We start from the raw sequence: 20,100 nt of genomic DNA, 5'->3' as shown, positions 1-20,100 counted from the left end.
ATGCACAACCGTGTAGTCTAGCTGATTCCACGCGATCACTGTTTTACAAAGGATGAGTTTGAATATTGTACGGTGTTTTACTTGGTGGAATATCAATACACTTCACAGTTAGAGATATATAATTCTCACTTGCTTTTCCACAATAATTGATGCGTGGTATTCTTTGAATTTCTGGGCAGTTATGGTTCACTTCGGACATGCTTTTTTGAGAAATTCGTCTGGTTCAATAGCGTGAATCAGCCCCTTAACTATTTTTTACATAAATACTAACTTTGGCTTTAACGCCTTGTTCGTCATTGTCTTGAGATCTTGTTGTAGTTCCAGTTTGGCAAGCATTTTGGAGACGTATCCATCCTCTCTTGACTTGTAATCTCTGGTGATAAATTTTGCCGCTTGACGTGTATCTTTTCAATCTTGTTTATTTGTGTTACCGGGCAGGGATCCCATACTATGGCTACATATTAAATTATAAGATCCATTCCTTAAGGTCTAGTTCATTGTTCTAATCTGACACACATTTCAATAACTGGAATGCCACCAAAGTTGAATATATGGTGACCCACTATAACAGCATAATCACTTGAAATTGTGTTAAATACCACGATGGTTCAATGGCATAGTATATTATAGTTTACCCTTGTCCGAAATTGCGTCTTTCCGCAATTCCGTCGTTCCATCATTCCGCATCAAACCATTATACGGAGTTTTTTTCTAAACGTCTTCAGATATTGGGCTGATTTTTGGTATGTGAGTTAACCATGATGAGTTACAGATCAAGTTTAAGTTTTTCGTTTCGCTCCACTAATTTTTGCCGAAATTACGGGCTTTAGACTTTGAGAAATTGTTGAAAATCACAGTAATACAGACTTTTTTCCAAATGCCTTCAGATATTGGGCTGATTTTTGGTATGTGAGTTAACCATGATGAGTTATAGGTCAAGCTTAAGTTTTGTTCCGCTCCTCTTATTTTCGCTGAAATTATGGGCTTTGGACTTTGATAAATTATTGAAAATCACAGTTATACGGATTTTTTCTCTATTCCCCTCCAGATTTTGAGCTGATTTTTTCTATGCGGGACTACCATCATGTTTGTGTCCACATGTGTTTTTATTGAAATTGCAGATTTTTCAACTTTTTGGGACAGGGCCATTCGTGTTGCTTTGACACATCTAGTTATGTGTTGGTTTTTTTTTGTTCTCGTAGAAGGGATGGGGTATTTTTTATATATCCATATTAAATTAAACTAAATAAATTATCATCACAAGATTTGTTTAATGCATTGTCAACCATTTTACCAACACTTTATTCTGTTGCAGATTGATCCAGGAAAACAAAGGTCACGAGGTCGTTGAGTGCATTCGGAAGATAAGCCTCCAAGGTAGAGCATGTAAACAGAATCCAGCATTGTATGCATTAGCTGTATGTGCTAGATCGAATGATGAAAACACAAAACACAACGCCTATAGAGTACTGAACGATGTGTGTCGTATACCTACTCATTTGTTTCAGTTCATAAAATATTGTGAAGAAATGAACGGGCATGAAACTGGTTGGGGAAGAGCACAACGTCAAGCAGTTAGCAAATGGTATAAACAATTTGTTGAAGTAGGTTCAAATGGACATAAAACCCCATTGAAGCTTGCATATCTTGTTACCAAGTTCCGCCGACGATATAAATGGAGTCACAAAGATGTCATACGGTTAGCTCATGTCCGATCGAAAAATAAAGCAGTACGGATTACTTTGCAATATGCACTAGGTAAACCGTTGGAAGTTGCTGATTCTAAAGAATCTTTGGAAGTTACTGAATTTCTCTCTGCTGTGAAAGAAGCGAAACGCTGCAGCGTTAAGCAAATGAAGGAAGATGAAGGCAGGTTGTGTGAATATATCGCTTGTTATCAGCTAAGTTGGGAGCATGTTCCAAACCAGTTTCTCAAATACAGCGTAAAAGTTTGGAATGTTCTTTTTCGGACCATGCCTATGACGGCTATGATTCGAAATCTTGGGAAAATGTCGAGTTTCGGCATGCACACAGGTGAACCAGCGACCGACTTTTGGGTGCAGCATGTAGTAGACAGGCTTGATGACGATATACAGTTAGCACGTGCTCGTATCCATCCTTTGACACTTCTGATTGCTTTGAATCATTACGAATTGGGATTGCAGAGAAATCAAAGAATAAAATGGCATCCTAATCCTAGAATCATCGCAGCATTGCAAAATGCGTTTATCAGAAGTACAAGATTGATACAACCGGAGGGAAGAAAGTATTTGATGGCTGTATCTGTCGGCGAGAACATGCAGAAAAGTATTTGTGGGTCTACGATAACAGCTGCGGTAGCAGCATCAGCTATGGTGTATTCAACCGTTCAAACAGAAGATGTGGAAGTGATCCTGTTCACAAACAGAATTGAAGACGCTTTTACTGCCACTATTAGCAGGGAAGATAATCTGCAAACTATCAAAGAGAAAATATTTCAAATACCAAGAGAAACAGGATCTGATTACATCAAGCAAGACCTATCAGTTCCATTTATTTGGGCAGCATCAAGAAAAAAGAAATTCGATGCTATTATGGTGTTCACTGATTCGATTACCAGTTGTGGGTTTATCCATCCAGCAGAAGCGTTAAAACAGTACACACAGTACATGACAATTCCTGACTACCGATTCGTTGTCGTTGCTATGACCAGTGATAAATACTCCGTTGCTGCTCCGGACAGTGTACACAACCTTGATGTGGTTGGATTTGATACAATGACACCTGGTATTATCATGGATTTCGTAGAAAATTCGCAACAAACATTTAAGGATCACGACATTATTTTGCATTCAGATGAGGACAGACATTATTAATATGTCGCATATGAACGTATTGGCACTTAAAATAAAACGAATTACCCAGAGTACTGACAAACAGTGCAACTGAAAAAGTTTTAAACATATACATATAAGCTTTCAAATGCATTTGTGTTTTAAAACAATTTAAAACATTACTTAATTTTAACATAAGGTAACAAAATTAGTTAAGTTGAGGGAAAGCTTGTGATGTTCTCTAGATTCTGGATTGCCATGCTTAATTGAAAAGATAATTAATATATACACAATAGGTGACAGGAATTAACCATCATCTGCAGGCATTTAAACGAACCTTCGTATTCAAACCTGATTTTAATTTTTGAAATTTTTTATAAATAGGTCACTTATTTCCTTAATTAGGTTATACCATTGTCCGTCTACGTACGTTCGTCCGTCCCGAAGTTGGTTTTTGTACTCGTGCAAACTTTAGTTATGCATGTTATAAAACTTATACACAATACTAATTACCACCAAATTCAGATCAAGTTTGAATTTTGGTAATGTCACTTTTAATGTGCTAGAGTTGTGTCCTTTAGAAATGAAAACTTGCTGAATTTGCTCCAACTTCAGTTGGCCACAACCAAATACTGTGAAAATTATAACCACAAAACTCAGATCAAATACACAATTGGGTAGCATCACTTTTACCGTTCTTCAGTTATGTCCCTTTATAACTTTATATGATATGCTATCGGGGGCATCATCTGTCCCCATTTTGTTTTCAGGTGCACAGTTTAGTCTGTACTCTGAGTAAATTTTGCATATTAGGCAATACGTCATGCTGCTAGAAGGTTTGACATTTGAAATTATCATAATTATAATTATTCAATCAACACACTAAAAAATGGGATGTACAATCTTGAGGCAAAAAAAAGAAAGTTATGTTTTGAAATTGTTAAACAGTTATTGTTTATATAGGCTGTATGTGAAAGGACCTTTTTTGAACTATACCGTCTGTGTATTAAAACAGTTTATTGAACACTTTAAATCACCTGTAGTCTGGCATTATAATTTTAGCTCTTGAATCGACATTTTCCCGCATCGTATAAAAGTATGAAAACGAGATAAAAGGAAAATGCAGAAATTCAATTTAAATATAGGCATTGACGTTGACTTTACTCAACCAATGACAGAAATGATTTGACTCCAGTATTTAACACAATAAGGTAATAAGGTATTGTCAACGACATGCACATCAATGTCTCTTGTATTATCAATGTGGACCTCATAATTCTTAGGACTAATATACTGAAGTAATATAGTGTACGGTTTCGAGACAAGACATTGTCTTTTCTGCATACATTTCTAAGGGTTTTAATTCCTTAGTATATGCTCAATTTGGTGCCATCCTCTTTTTTACCTAAATACATATCTCGTACTAGTATTTTAAGTTATTAGACAATTGTAAGGGGAACAGCTAATTTCTAAGTAAATCTTTTGAATAAGTTATCTAAATATTTCAAAACGATTTCCCCACGTTTGAGCAGTCTAATCATGACTGGTTTTAAGCTCACCAGATTCATAAAACTATTTGTTACCTTTGTGCCCATCGTATTGATGTGTTTTTATTTTGAACATCACAAAATTTAAATGATTAAATAAACAAATAAATGAGCAACTATCACTTAACAATGTGCTGTTTTAAAATGCGTTTTGTAATCAAAACGTGCCCACTTTTTTACATAATACATTTAGTACCTTTTGATAAATAGTATAAATGCCTTTTGAAACAATATATCTTGTGATTTGGGATATTTATTAAACCTTGGTACAATTCTTAATTGGACATTTATTGCGCAAAGATTTAACAATTACTTAGTCCTTGAAAAACATGAAATGCCAATGCATGTGTGTGTGGTAAAATAATTACTTCAGTATAAGAGAATACTTTTGTAAATACTAAATCTGTTGTGAAATATCACTTATTAGATAACAAACTCTCAGACAGACACTAAAATCAATTATTATCATTAACCAGATAGACCTATTATATTTAATACTAGTGTAAATAATTGATATACAAAATAAAAATAAAAAATTATGCAAAAACGGAACGAACAAATTTTCAAGAGTATCAACAGATGTCTAATCGTGGTTCTCAGGACCACCACAGTAAATATCTTTTGAGAATTTTGATCCCGTTTAACCGATTAAAAAGTCATGATAATTATCGTTAATTTTGTAGATTTTGTTTTAAAGGCGCAGATATTTTTATCCAATCGTGCATTCCTTCATATGATTGAATATCGTTTAGAGTTTGGCGTAAGATGTCATTTGCGCAAAGTAAGATATACAAGACATTGACCCGGTGAACATTGATTGTAGTACATCCTGTATATGTATCATAAAACATTGTATTGTTTATACAACCATACTCGCGATTCGTTACTTGCATAATTAGGTAAAACAAAACTAGCGATTCATGTGTATTAAGCAATATGTCATAATTTATATTCATTTGATTAAGGTTTATGACCCCTTCTGTAACCATTTTTGTAAGAACTTTTCAAACTTCAATAGTATCAACTACAGATATAATGAATAATAGAGATATGCCATTTTGTACATATACCAAAGGAAACTTGATGCAACGCATTATTATTTACTGTGTCATTGCATTTAAAAGAAAAAGAGGACTTCGTTGCAAATAAATCAAGAAGTTTATAGAAAATCCACAGCTTTTAATACAGAGATTTTTGTTATAGAGTTTGAAGCATAGATTACTCACTTGCTTTTCCATGATGTGCTAGCGTTAATATTTTTAAAAAAATTCTAAGCAACCTGTAATTTCCAAAACAGCTCGTGCTGTGTCACTAAAGTCGAGCGCACCCTAAAAGGTGTACTTGATTTGGTCCATATTTGTATCTGTTTTAACCAATAACTACATTTACAAACTTGTTTTACGGTAATCAATGCTAGCACTGCATGCAATAATCCTATATCTATCAGTCGCAAAATTGCCAAATATGAGAGTACAAGGATAAAAGCTTTGGATTTTCTATAGAATTTCCATATGTTTAGCATTGAATCAACACAAGGGAACATAATCCTTAAATGCTAGCTGGATCTAAAATAATTCATAATTAACAATGTGGTTTTTTTTTTATATAAAATTACAACAGCTGACAAATTGTACATACATATCGTGCTGAAATTTGAACTTTATAAATTAGAAAGACTCAAAGAATTGAAAAGTAAAACTTTTGTTATAGATACCAGTTTTTAAGTATAACATCAATACTACAAATCAGGCATGGGGTTATGTACATTTGTAATTGTAATGCATGATAATTCATTACATTTTCCAAGTAATTGCATATAATGTGTAATGAAGCAATTTTTGTATTACATATAATTTTAATTTAATGCATTACTTGAGAAAAAAGTTGTGTAATTTCATGCATTACATTGCACTACATGGCATTGCTTTTTTGACATACTATATATCTTTCACTGATTGTTGGAGATTTAACTAAGTAGAATTTAAGATTTCTTGATAATCAAAAACATAATCATTTGGATATTGATTTTTTTTTAATTTGAAAAGCATTACAATAAGTGTGTTTAATTGTTGTTGTCTAAACATAAATGTGTACCTTGTCTTGATTGAACAGAAAATTGACCATTGTCATAAAACACTAATTAGTTTTTTTTACTATCATTCTTATCACCATTTGGACACTTGGTCATAAATTTAGCTCTTTATTCATTACTTTATAAGAAAGCAATTAACTGTAAATATTTTTTGATTGCAATTTATAAAACAAATGACATTTATAAAAGTGCAGTTACATTTATTTAGTTAAAATAAATATGAAACTTCATTTCTGAGATTTCTTTTTAGAGACAACACAGAGATGTATACCTTGAAATCCTTATGATGTTCAAAGTGTTAAAGTTGAATTGAATAGACTGTTTACTTGATGCTTAGATTTAATATGTATACGAACCAGTTATTGCATATGCTAGAATCTTTTGCAACTTCATGTTGTTTTTTAAAATGATTTATTTTTTCAGTTTATAATTACATTTACAAATGGAATGTGTAATTCAATGCACTACTTTGCAAAAGTAATTGTGATATAATGCATTACTTTGATAAATGCATGTAATTGTAATTTAATGCATGGTTTTGTCGAAGTAAGTTATTCGCCTGCTACAAATACGTTTTTAACTGACTAGATACACAAATTCAAATTATTTGCAATTTCAAGGATCGGCTGTTTTTTCATGTAACAGTTATGCTTTATAATAATTATGCCAACATATATGATTTATATAGATTTTTTTACTAAGCAAGAGTTTGTTGTTTTAAGTTTGTTTCATTAAAGATTTTAAACAACCAAGAATGTGTTGTCTTTTCAGCTGCCCGCTTTTCTATTTTATAATTACTTACTGTCATGACTTTGAGCAAAACAAGCTGAATTGAAACTTCTAACCCCACTGGAGCACGATCATATTATATATGTTATAAACATTAGGAGGTATATAATAAGTACAATGAAACAGTATTATCTTTTCTTAAAAGTCACATCATGCAGAAATATGCTTATGGTATGAAGCAATACAATTCAATTATAATAATTACCACACATTCTTTCCAAACAGGAAAAACAAGCAAATAAGACAACACAATGTACTGTAACAGTTCACACATCGCTTACAATTGTGCCCCAAATACAAATTTTATATCGTGTTTTCTCAGTAAAGCTTTAACTGTCAGTTTTTATACGACGTATATTGCTATCACGTTGGCGTCGTCGTCGTCGTCGTCGTCGTCCGAATACTTTTAGTTTTCGCACTCTAACTTTAGTAAAAGTGAATGGAAATCTATGAAAATTTAACACAAGGTTTATGACCACAAAAGGAAGGTTGGTATTGATTTTGGGAGTTTTGGTCCCAACATTTTAGGAATTAGGGGCCAAAAAGGGCCCAAATAAGCATTTTCTTGGTTTTCGCACTATAACTTTAGTTTAAGTTAATAGAAATCTATGAAATTTTGACACAAGGTTTATGACCACAAAAGAACGGTTGGGATTGATTTTGGGAGTTTTGGTTTCAACAGTTTAGGAATTAGGGGCCAAAAAAGGGCCCAAATAAGCATTATTCTTGGTTTTCGCACAATAACTTTAGTTTAAGTAAATAGAAATCTATGAAATTTAAACACAAGGTTTATGACCATAAAAAGAAGGTTGGTATTGATTTTGGGAGTTTTGGTCCCAACAGAATAAGGGGCCCAAAGGGTCCAAAATTAAACTTTGTTTGATTTCATCAAAATTGAATAATTGGGGTTCTTTGATATGCCGAATCTAACTGTCATGACTGTGTATGTACATTCTTAACTTTTGGTCCCGTTTTCAAATTGGTCTACATTAAGGTCCAAAGGGTCCAAAATTAAACTTAGTTTGATTTTGACAAAAAATGAATCAGTTAGGTTCTTTGATATGCTGAATCTAAAAATGTACTTAGATTCTGGATTATTGGCCCAGTTTTCAAGTTGGTCCAAATCGGGGTCCAAAATTAAACTTTGTTTGATTTCATCAAAAATTGAATAAATGGGGTTCTTTGATATACCAAATCTAACTGTGTATGTAGATTCTTCATTTTTGGTCCTGTTTTCAAATTGGTCTACACTAAAGTCCAAAGGGTCCAAAATTAAACTTAGTCTGATTTTAACAAAAATTGAAATCTTGGGGTTCTTTGATATGCTGAATCCAAAAATGTACTTAGATTTTTTATTATGGGCCCAGTTTTCAAGTTGGTCCAAATCAGGATCTAAAATTATTATATTAAGTATTGTGCAATAGCAAGTCTTTTCAATTGCACAGTATTGCGCAATGGCAAGAAATATGTAATTGCACAATATTGTGAAATAGCAAATTTTTTTTTAATTAGAGCTATCTTTCTTTGTCCAGAATAGTAAGCAAGAAATATCTAATTGCAAAATATTGTGCAATAGCAAGAATTTTTTTTAATTGGAGTTATCTTTCTTTGTCCAGAATCAACTTAAATCTTTGTTATATACAATATACAATGTATATTCACTTTTTACTACCAACTGATAAATTAAAATAATCTTTACCATTCAGTGATAACAAGCAGTTTTTTTACATCTTAATATTTTATGATGTATTTAAATGAGTAGTTATTGTTGCAAACTCCATTAGAAATTTTAATTGAGATTAGTTTTGGAATAAGGGAAAGGGGGATGTGATTAAAAAAATTGGGTTTAATTTTTCTCATTTGAAATTTCATAAATAAAAAAGAAAATTTCTTCAAACATTTTTTTGAGAGGATTAATATTCAACAGCATAGTGAATTGCTCTAAGAGAAAACAAAAATTTTAAGTTCATTAGAACACATTCATTCTGTGTCAGAAACCTAAGCTGTGTCAACTATTTAATCACAATCCAAATTTAGAGCTGAATCCAGCTTGAATGTTGTGTCCATACTTGCCCCAACCGTTCAGGGTTCAACCTCTGCGGTCGTATAAAGCTACGCCCTGCGGAGCATCTGGTTAGATATATGTCATGATTTTAGGAATACTTAACTATACTATGGTAGCCTTTATTTCAATGGAACAGATGCATAGTCACCAACGTTTGAATTATATCGTATATTAAGCGTAAGTGAAGTTGCAGGGTAGTTCCAGTTTCGGCTTTTTTGTATTCTTGAAAATTGAGATATCGAATCATGATTTCCCATTGATATCGATGCTGCCTGGTAATCACATTTCTAACATGTTTGCATCAAAACAACAATTGTTTTAAATACTGCAATGAAAGTATTTTTACTTGTCACTTAAAACACAAATAACAATACAAAGTTTCAAATAAATAATTTCATCATAGATACCAGGGTTGAGTTTTGTATTTGCGCCAGACTCGCGTTTCGTCTACAAAAGACCCATCAGTGACTCGAATCAAAAAAAGTTTTAAAAGGCCAAGTTACGTACGAAGTTGAAAAGCATTGTGGACCAAAACATTCTTAACGATTTGCCAAAAACATCTAAGGTGATAAATGATACCTCAGCATGTATATGGAAATTCGTGATAATATTGTTCCGTCTTTCCCAATGATCACCAATTTCTATGAGCATCAGAATGTTACATACGCATAACAAATTAATGTCACAGGTCAATTTATCGATTTCCTGATTGCCCAAACCTTGTTTTCACTGTTAATCCGAATCTTTATAAATGCATTTTGTTTTAGATATTCAGGTTAATTTCTTTTTATGCCCCACCTACGATAGTAGAGGGGCATTATTTTTTCTGGTATGTGGCTCCGTTTTTCCGTCTGTGCGTCCGTTCAGGTTAAAGTTTTTGGTCAAGGTAATTTTCGATGAAGCTGAAGTCCAATCAACTTGAAACTTAGTACACTTGTTGCTTATTATATGATCTTTTTAATTTTAAAGCCAAATTATACTTTTGACCCCAATTTTACGGTCCACTGAACATAGAAAATGAAAGTGGGAGTTTCAGGTTAAAGTTTTTGATCAAGGTAGGTTTTGATGAAGCTGAAGTCCAATCAACTTGAAACTTAGTACACTAGTTGCTTATGATATGATCTTTCTAATTTTAAAGCCAAATTAGACTTTTGACCCCAATTTCACCGTCCACTGAACATAGAAAATAAAAGTGGGAGTTTCAGGTTAAAGTTTTCAGTCAAGGTAGTTTTTGATGAAGCTGATGTCCAATCAACTTGAAACTTAGTAAACTTGTTGCTTATGATTTGATCTTTTTAATTTTAAAGCCAAATTAGACTTTTGACCCCAATTTCACGGTCCACTGAACATAGAAAATGAAAGTGGGAGTTTCAGGTTAAAGTTTTTAGTCAAGGTAGTTTTTGATGAAAGAGGGACGAAAGATACCAAAGGGACAGTCAAACTCATAAATCTAAAACAAACTGACAACGCCATGGCTAAAAATGAAAAAGACAAACAGAAAAACAATAGTTAACATGACACAACATAGAAAACTAAAGAATAAACAACACGAACCCCACCAAAAACTAGGGGTGATCTCAGGTGCTCCGGAAGGGTAAGCAGATCCTGCTCCACATGTGGCACCCGTCGTGTTGCTTATGTGATTACAAAATTTTAATCCGGTAAATAGTCTAATTCGGTAGGTCACATTCATGAAAGGGAAGGGAATTGTAGTTACGACGTAAGGAACATATCCGATATCATTTGTGAAACGGTTATTTCATAACGGTCAACCAACTCGTGATGGCGTCCGTAAAATTTACGAAGGGATGATTTCAACTTCACCATTTGGAACTCTTGGTTTAATAGCTTCCTTGTGAGCAGCAACCCTCTATCAAGAAAATCATGATAGGAAATGCAAGCACGGGAATATCGTATCAATTGGGATATATACCCCGTATGCAGGTGCTGCTGGAATGTTGCTATCTAGAAATGGAAAGTTCACAATTGGAAAGCTGAAATCATCTCTTTTGTCGTAAAGTTTTGTTTTCAACCGACCCTCATTGTCAATTTCTAGAGGACTTGAATTTCTAGATGAAGCTAAAGTCCAATCAACTTGAAACTTAGTAAACTTGTTGCTTATGATATGATCTTTTTAATTTTAAAGCCAAAAAAAAAAAGATTATTACCCCATTTCACGGTCCATGAAACATGGTAAAGGATAGTGCGAGTGGGGCATCCGTGTACTTTGGACACATTCTTGTTTATATATATAATCTGAATGACCACCGTAAACCGGATAGTACTTGTAAAAGAATAAATTAACAATGCATTTTACTGTCTGCGTCAAATTGTCCCGGAACAGAAACCAAATAGACCCACGAAAAAGGAAATACTCAAATTCTGAAAATAAAATCATCTGTCTATTTGTAATGGCATCATAAGCCATCGTATGATTGCTTGTTGAGATTAACAGTGTCTCATGCATCAGCAGCAACTTCGTCAGCGGTACCATACTCTTTTATATAAAGACCTCTCGAAGGTTCTTTTTCGTGTTGAACTCTTACAATGTATGTCCATTTTGACCTTCGTAATTGAGTGTGGGTCGGGTGCCAACCTATTCGGGATTTGGTACCATCACATTTATGGTACTTGTGCCATCATACTTTTTGTTATGGTGCCATCGTCTTTTTGATTTGGCCGTTATCGTGTGAACCTGTTGTTGACATGGTACTTGCCTCGGCTGCTGACTGGAAATTTATTAAGTTCGCGGCAATCTTTCTTCAAAATTTCAGATTCATTTTGGACTGTGTTACGTTAATGTACATTTTGTATGTTCTAAAAATAGCCCAAACAAACCTTTGTTTCAAACATTGTAAGGAAAAACAAGCAGCAATTTGTAGAAAACATTTTTATAATCTCTCTTTATTAATTCAAAATGGTGTAATTAGATAACCTGTAAATGTGCTATAATCACCACCATGCAACTGTTGTGATACAGCATCTGGATGATGCTGTACGGTTACAACATCACCTTTTTCTAGTAGTACCGTACCAATCACTGATCCTGTTGCATGACGTACAACACTGTAACCATGGCCAAGTTTGCTGCTGTTTTTCATTAGTATGAAGTGGACATTGCCAGCAGAAGATATCTGAGTACATGCAAAGTAGTAAAGACCGTTGACTGGTGCACAGAATTTCCCATTACTAGAGTCATAGGCCTGACCCAGGTTTGTGTAAATCTTGTCGTATACAATCGTCTGAGACCCTGTTAGCGTAGTGTGTTTTGTCAATGCGGCATAGAAGGCAATTGGCTCTTTTTTATGGCATCCACAGCAATTACCTGCAATGTACTAAGTGACGGAACATCAAAGGAGACAGTGCGTTTTTTGGAACAAGTTGGCCTTAAAATCAAATATAATTCTAACTTTCTCTTTTTAACGTAATCAGATGTTGTATCTGCGTATTTTATTGAAACTTTACAGTTTTTACTGTTTTATACTCCTTTTTATGAGTTAAAACAACGATAAAGTAATAAAACGGGTATTATCTAAATATAAAATTATAGTTATCTTTACCTGAAATTGAAGAAAGTAGACAGGTGTATTCAATCTTTATATTTAAGTATCTCTATCATATAAACTTTCCGACTAGTTCGCTGTTTTGTAGACATTGGTATACAATTTATTTTTGCACATTCACGAGGGTCTGGGTTGAGTTTACAGAAAAGAGGAAGATAAACATTTAAAAGAAAATAATAGAGATTATTGCGATGCTAAATAAAAAAAAGTGAAAATAATGGGTGAAAAAAATAATAAATAGAGAAAATGCCGATAGAAATTGAGGGATAAAGACATGAAGGACCACACTCATGGTCCTTCTTCATCGTAAGACGGTGTCGCAACAAAGTATCAAAATAACCTTTCTTGATGTCACAATTATTTGAACAAGTCAGTTCCCTAAATGTTATTTTGCCTTTAATTTCATATCTTGTAAAACCGTATGGTGAATTAGCATTACCGACTCGTTTTCATCCGTAGATGTAAACAATCAGAAGAAGTTCAAAATCGACGTCCCCTTTAACTGGTAAAACTTGCTTCATATGCCCCGTTGTTAATCAAGTATACAAATTGCGGGTAGTTTGCATTATTCTTCATAATGTTAAAGATGAGAGAGATGAAAGAGATGAGAAAATTGCGGCAAGTCGTATTCTTCTGCTTGATATTTTAGCGAAAATGTAGAAGATAACAAAAAATAATTCCAGAGTGCGTTTAATGGACAGATTTGATATAATATAGTTTTTTATTTATATTTTCTTACTGTTTATAAAAACTCATTTGATATAAATACCTGTACATGAACAATGTTGTTGCATTTCTTTAACCATTTTTATTAGACTATCCATTTTGCTGTCTGAAATATGGAGATTGTTTTATTATAGAATTACTGCTCAGTCATTTCATATAGTATTACATGTTAAATGGTAAAATCATATCATACACGAAATAAATAAATAAAAAAAATATATGAAGAGTTAATTCACAAAAATACTAAAATTTAAAACGAAAAGTCTCTAATCAAATGGCAAAATCAAAAGCTAAAACACATCAAACGAATGAATAACAACTGTCATATTCCTGACTAGCAACAAGCATTTTCTTATGTAGAAAATGGTGGATTAAACCTGGTTTCAACAAAAATCATACTTACATAATGTATCAGGTTTTGTTTGTTTAATATTTTTCAAAACTTCTCTAGTAGAGTTATGGCTAAGAACGACTCACTACATAATGTTAACGAACATCATCACAAGTTGGTTGACCAGATGAGATGTGCCTGTGTCTCAATTCACTAATGACCAGTTTCTGCTGTCGTGTAAGATATTTTAAGACATCATACCACTAGTGACTCATTAGTGTCTGTTATTTAACGGAGCGTGTCCTATTGTTGATTGTGGTATTTGACTAAATATGAATTTGCATGGCGGCGATGCATTCAAATCATAAGACACTAACTCTAAAACGCACCAAGTTCTGCTCTTATGGTATTTATGCGTTTCTTCAATTTTTGTTTGTTACTTTGATGTGTCTCTCCCCTTATCGATTTTCGACATTAAACACTTGTAAACTACTGTCGCCTTAATTCAACCAACACTTACCATCTGGACAGGATCCTTTAGCATCAACCATTAATGACTGATCCACAAAGACGAACATAAAACACATGACTACCTTTACCAACATTGTAAACAATGAGAGTAGATCTACTGTATACAAGATACAAACATATATTTTAGTTACACTGCGACATATGCTTCATGTGTAATGATATATTGTGGAACAAAACATATTGCGTGACAAAAACTATTAATGGGTATTAATTGAAATAGTATCATCTTTTAGATATTACATCATGCAAAACAAAATTAGAAAGGAAGCAACCAAATTCAAGTACAATACAAACAAGGAAAGAATATTTCGAAGTTACCATCACAATCATAATTGCATGGGTAGAAAAGAAAGTCGAAAAGATAAAACAAAATGTATAGTTCACATTTCATATAGTCTTGGTCATCATGATGTTAAAATGAAATGGACTATTTTCGATTGGAAATTGAAATTAGCTCTTTTGTTGTAAAATTTCTCATCAGATTCCCATTGTCAGTTTCCTTACGTTAGTTGATATTTGAGGCATACTAATCTGTCATGTGGCACCTCCAATTTCAATGAGAAAGACGCAGTCAATATAGTCACCAAATTTATAAAGCGGAAAGTGAAGTACAGCATAATGCTTCTTTTCATATTGTTAGAACTTTGGGTTTCCCATTGATGATACTTATCATGCCAAAACTATGTTGTATAAGTGAGTTGTAATAACATTCCAAACGTGTTTTGATAAAGACATACAATTGTTATAAATACTGCAGTGAAAAGAATGAGTACGTGTTACTTGAAACACACAGTACAAGGTAGTGGGTATTTTAACGCTCAATATTTGTATGATAATTCTTGATTTTGTTGTTCTATAGGAAACTACTTCTTCACCAATATCATCATAACCTATGAAGTCCTGATGCCTATAATTTACCTCTATCTACTAGTATTTGCATATGAAAATGTGTTGTTATAAATGCAGAATAGTTGAGTAGATGGTTATCTTCTTATATACCAAGATGCATCATATAATTTAATACATTGTATCAAAAAGAATTCATAAAAAAAATCAATGCTGTTTAAATGCAAAACTAGGGCTTTTATTATTATTATTCGTCGGACATAAAATCACGTCAGAAAGTTAATTCAAGGAAAGAACATATATATATTTTTCGATCCCTAACATCACTGAAAAGACATTAGTTGTCGAAATCCGGATATGGTGTAATAAATTTAGAACCTCATGTTGTGGTTTACCATCTTTGCCGCAAGTGTATTGTTTTCTACTTGGTATTAAGTTAATATAGATATCCATTTTGTTACACCTTGTGATCAATTTATTTGGCAATCGCCAATGGCAGTCAGCAGGGTTTAAGAACATCAGATGTTCGACCTGCTAGTCAAATGCGTTCTGTTAAAATATATTTTTTCATGTCTTTTGGAAAATGTTGTTTGTACTGTATTTAGACCCTTTTACAACGAAATTTGTTACACCCACACGTTTTTTGTCCAACGCAATCATAGGTTTGAACGTTGTTTTCAATTTAGACTTGTATATAAAGATATACTAAACGTCTAAAAACAAATATCTTTAAAATAATTAGGGCCCCGCCAAAGGTGGGTCCCCTATAGTGATCAGTCTGTCCGTCCGTCCGTAACACTTTGTGTCCGCTCCATATCTAGAGAACCATTATGATTTTATACTTTACATGTTTATTAACCACCACCAGAGGGCGTGTCATGATGTATGTACAACTTCCTAGGTCAAAGGTCAAGGTAAAAAAACTTTGGTTTCAGTTGACAACCCTGTGTCCTGTGGTGAAGATCCTGTCCGCTCTATATCTTGAGAACCGTTATGATTTCAAAGTTTATACTTGACATGTATATGAACCAACACCAGAGGGTGTGTCATAATTTATGAACGACTGCCTAGGGCAAAGTTCAAGGTCAAAAACTTTGGTTTCAGTTGACAACCCCATGTCCTATGGTAAAGATTGTGTCCGCTCTATATCTTGAGAACCGTTATCATTTCAAAGTTTATACTTGACATGTATATAAACCAACACCAAAGGGTGTGTCATAATTTATGTGCAACTTCCTAGGTCAAAGGTCAAGGTCAAAAACTTTGGTTTCAGTTGACAACCCTTTGTCCTATGGTAAAGATCGTGTCCGCTCTATATCTTGAGAACCGTTATCATTTCAAAGTTTATACTTGACATGTTTATAAACCAACACCAAAGGGTGTGTCATAATTTATTTACAACTTCCTAGGTCAAAGGTCAAGGTCAAAAACTTTGATTTTAGTTGACAAACCCATGTCCTATGGTAAAGATACAATTTCTTAATGCACATTATTCACAGCGGGGCCCACAGAGATGGCTCCCATCTCAATGATATCTAGTTTCTTCATGTCTGAAAAATTTATTCTTCTGAAAGTGTTAAAATACGACAGGCATGACAGGAATGTACACACTTTACTCACTCTAATTTATAATTTAGTAAAAAAAAATTATATCAAAATAGTTTTTACTGCATGCAGAATATATTCTACATTTATAGACTTTATCATTGTTATCCTTACTTCGTGTATGTGTTATGTGATGCGATAAATATAAATTCATGCAAGACATAAATAACAGGCCACATCCATAGGAGTATATAAATCATTTAATGAAACTTTATATATCTACAAACCAAACACAAACATCGAAAATTGGTCACGTGCAAAATCCTTAATCAGTATTCTCAATAGAGCAATTTATTAATAATTCATCGATTTGCTTATAAATTTTTAACGACCATAATGTAAATTTATGTTAATACCTATTCAATTTCAATAATTATTTATATGTCGCTTCTACTCGGTCAATGAAAATTGAACCCTGTCTAAAGACCTCAGATTTTCAAATTGTCATAGCTACATGTATATAACTACTTTATAATGTAAATATGCTAAACCTAATGTAAATTCAAATAGGTTGCATTTCAGTAAATATATACAATGCAATTGTCCATAGGAACTCCCTTTGCCGCTAAAACTGTGACACTTTTACAATGAAGTGTCGTGAAAAATTATATCTTAGAATGGAAAGTTGGTATGCACTATTATTTTATTCAAAGGTCAAAATATAGAGCTGTGCGGCATATTTTCAACATTAATATGCCCTGAACTTCTAAAAGTTGATCCTTGTACTAAATTTGTATACTACCCCTACCTTTATTTTTTGTCTACCTCATAATTCATTTTTCATCCCAATAGTATGTTTTTATCCTTGTAATAGTCCTAAATTGTGTCTCCCCAAAGAGGCGTGGTTCAGGAAACAGCTGTATTTACAAAGTGCAACCTTAAAGGAAATACTGGGAGTTGAATTTTCCTCCTGAAAAGGGGATAGTGTGGTGTTTTAAATGTTGTTGTTTTTTTTCAATTTTCCGTATGGGATTTTGACCACGGGTTGAATTTTCAATATAACACCGGCTTTATATATTCACAGGACATTATAGTATCTGACAACCGATTATAAGTATTTATATTTTTATATACATTCTTACGTTTTAAAATTCAGACTGCAAACTCCTTGCATTTGCATGTAAAATTGCAAACACCGCATAAAAGGATTTCATTCATGACTAAACAATCAACATGATCAATGAAGATCATTTTAAACTAAATCTTTTTTTTGGTGAAAATTCAAGAATTGGACAGTATGACGCCAGATGCCCATTGACATGGCCTGTTTGTATTTTCACTCGAAGGTATGGAAATATTTACTGGATAAAAAGTTTTTTTAAATGTTTTATGTGCACTTTCAAATCCTTTTCCTGTCCACCTGGGAACCCTCCAGGTTTAGGTCGGGTTCGTGTTGCCCAGTCATAATTTTTCTATGTTTTGTTTTGTATACTCTGTTGCTTGTCTAAAGTAATGTCTATTGTGTTGTGTTCGCCTTGGCTTCGTGAGTATTGTCATCGACTTAAAGCATGAAGAGTAGGAACATCTCTTTGGTATCCTCCGCCTCTCTTTTATAGAAATTTTAGAGCTTTTAGTTGTATCGTAAGTCAAGCTCTTCAGACGACACTACATGTTTAACGTTTGTTAACTGTCGGAAGAATCCTAACTTACGGCTGAAATGTTAATATCATTGTTTGACCTCTATAAAATCAACGAAACTGTTTGATGTGCGTATATCTTTTTTGTTATATCACATTCCTGTGGGTTTTTTCCCAATAATTGTTATTTTACCAGTCTGATTGACATGCGACTCGTTATGAAAACATTTTATTTTTTCAACTTATACACATTAGTAATATTTAAATAAAGTAAGAAGTGACAATCGAAATTAATGATCATCAAACGATTTCGTATATATGTGCTGTGGGGAAATCTAGTGACAAAATATTACTTCACTCGGAAAACTAAATCTTCTAAATTAATGTTTGTACCATTTTAGCAAAGACGATTTAAATATGGATTCATTTAAAAATGTTCTGATAACTAGTAAAAATACCCATTCATGTAATAATGTTATTCGTGTTACATCGTGTTTACAAAGACCACTTACTCCGCTAGTGTGCATGTTATACCTTATTAACAATGCTATCGTTTTCATTCACTGATTTCGGCAATCACTAATTTCAAAAAAAAAAATATTAATAAAAGCTATGTTGTTTTTTTTTATCTGTAATTGACAATTTCCTAGTCCTATAATATATGAACTCGGGAGCATTATTTTCTATTCTGTTTTCTTTTTACTTATTTTGCTATGTTTCTATCTTTATTTTATTATCAATGTTCGCTTTAAAAAATGTAAATATCAGTATGAAAACGATAGATAGTGAAAACATAATGCAAATGCATATATTATAAAACTACCAATTTCAAAGTCCTATCATAACACAATAAGCAATGAATGTAATACATGAAACGCAGAAGAAAACAAGACCAGCAACTCTGTCAATTTGATGGCAAACGTCTTCAAAATTAATAGTGTGTGGAGTAGAGTTATTGTTTTCCTCTTTGCAACCAGAATTATCTTTCCTGTTTTCATATACCGATAAACTCAAAATAGATACTCGTTTGTCACAAGCGTGAATTTTACGTTTCCTTTTATGATTTAAAGACCACTGACAAAACCTTAACATCCATTTTGGAAGTTTATCCTTGTTTTTACAATGAAATAGTCGAACCTGTAAGGCCGCTACAATCGCAATGCATGCTTCAATGACCATCTGTGCTTTAAGGTATATTCCCAGAATGCAGTTAGAAGAGGTTGCAGGAAGCATTGACGTAAGCACGGTTGAGTATACAGCTAATGCCAAGAAAATAGTGGTGGTGAACGATATTTTCTCTCCGCTTCCACATGGAATACAAAATGTCATTAAATCCATCAGAGAAATGATAACTGCTGGTAAAACAAATTCTAGAATAACTTTTCCTGGTTTTCTTTGTAAGTTGAATTTAAAGACGGTCTTATGAAGCGAACCGTTGTTGATAATACTCGCATCAACATTGACAAACTTCCATTCTCCCCTTACATGTAGTGTCGACACCTCAACTTCAGCTTTTCGAAAACGTGATCCGATTGCAGATGCAGTCCACAACACAAATTCCACTTCACAAAATTGTTTATCAAACGGAAAATACATAGTATTTATTTCACATTTT

The 20,100-nt window shown here is 33.1% G+C and overlaps 2 protein-coding genes across 2 annotated transcripts in view; one reads left to right on the top strand and one right to left on the bottom strand.

Moving 5' to 3' along the window:
- The window catches only part of LOC143082728 (RNA-binding protein RO60-like), a 33,316-nt gene extending 26,109 nt beyond the window's left edge, over positions 1-7,207 (top strand). The window contains exon 3 of the mRNA XM_076258558.1: positions 1,316-7,207. Within this exon, the coding sequence (XP_076114673.1) occupies positions 1,316-2,855 (1,540 nt within the window). The 3' untranslated portion in view covers positions 2,856-7,207. The remainder of the gene's footprint in view (positions 1-1,315) is intronic.
- Positions 7,208-12,218: 5,011 nt separating this feature from the next.
- On the bottom strand, positions 12,219-14,566 carry LOC143084175 (complement C1q-like protein 4). Its single transcript, XM_076260584.1, has 3 exons — positions 14,447-14,566; positions 13,639-13,701; positions 12,219-12,631 (listed from the first exon to the last, which is right to left on the bottom strand). The coding sequence occupies exons 1-3, from the start codon at positions 14,529-14,531 to the stop codon at positions 12,219-12,221; spliced, it is 561 nt and encodes a 186-aa protein (XP_076116699.1). The 5' UTR covers positions 14,532-14,566.
- Positions 14,567-20,100: the final 5,534 nt, after the last annotated feature.

The sequence above is a fragment of the Mytilus galloprovincialis genome, chromosome 7, assembly GCF_965363235.1.
Source record: "Mytilus galloprovincialis chromosome 7, xbMytGall1.hap1.1, whole genome shotgun sequence".
Lineage (NCBI taxonomy): Eukaryota > Metazoa > Mollusca > Bivalvia > Mytilida > Mytilidae > Mytilus > Mytilus galloprovincialis.
This window is presented reverse-complemented; position numbering and strand designations above follow the sequence as displayed.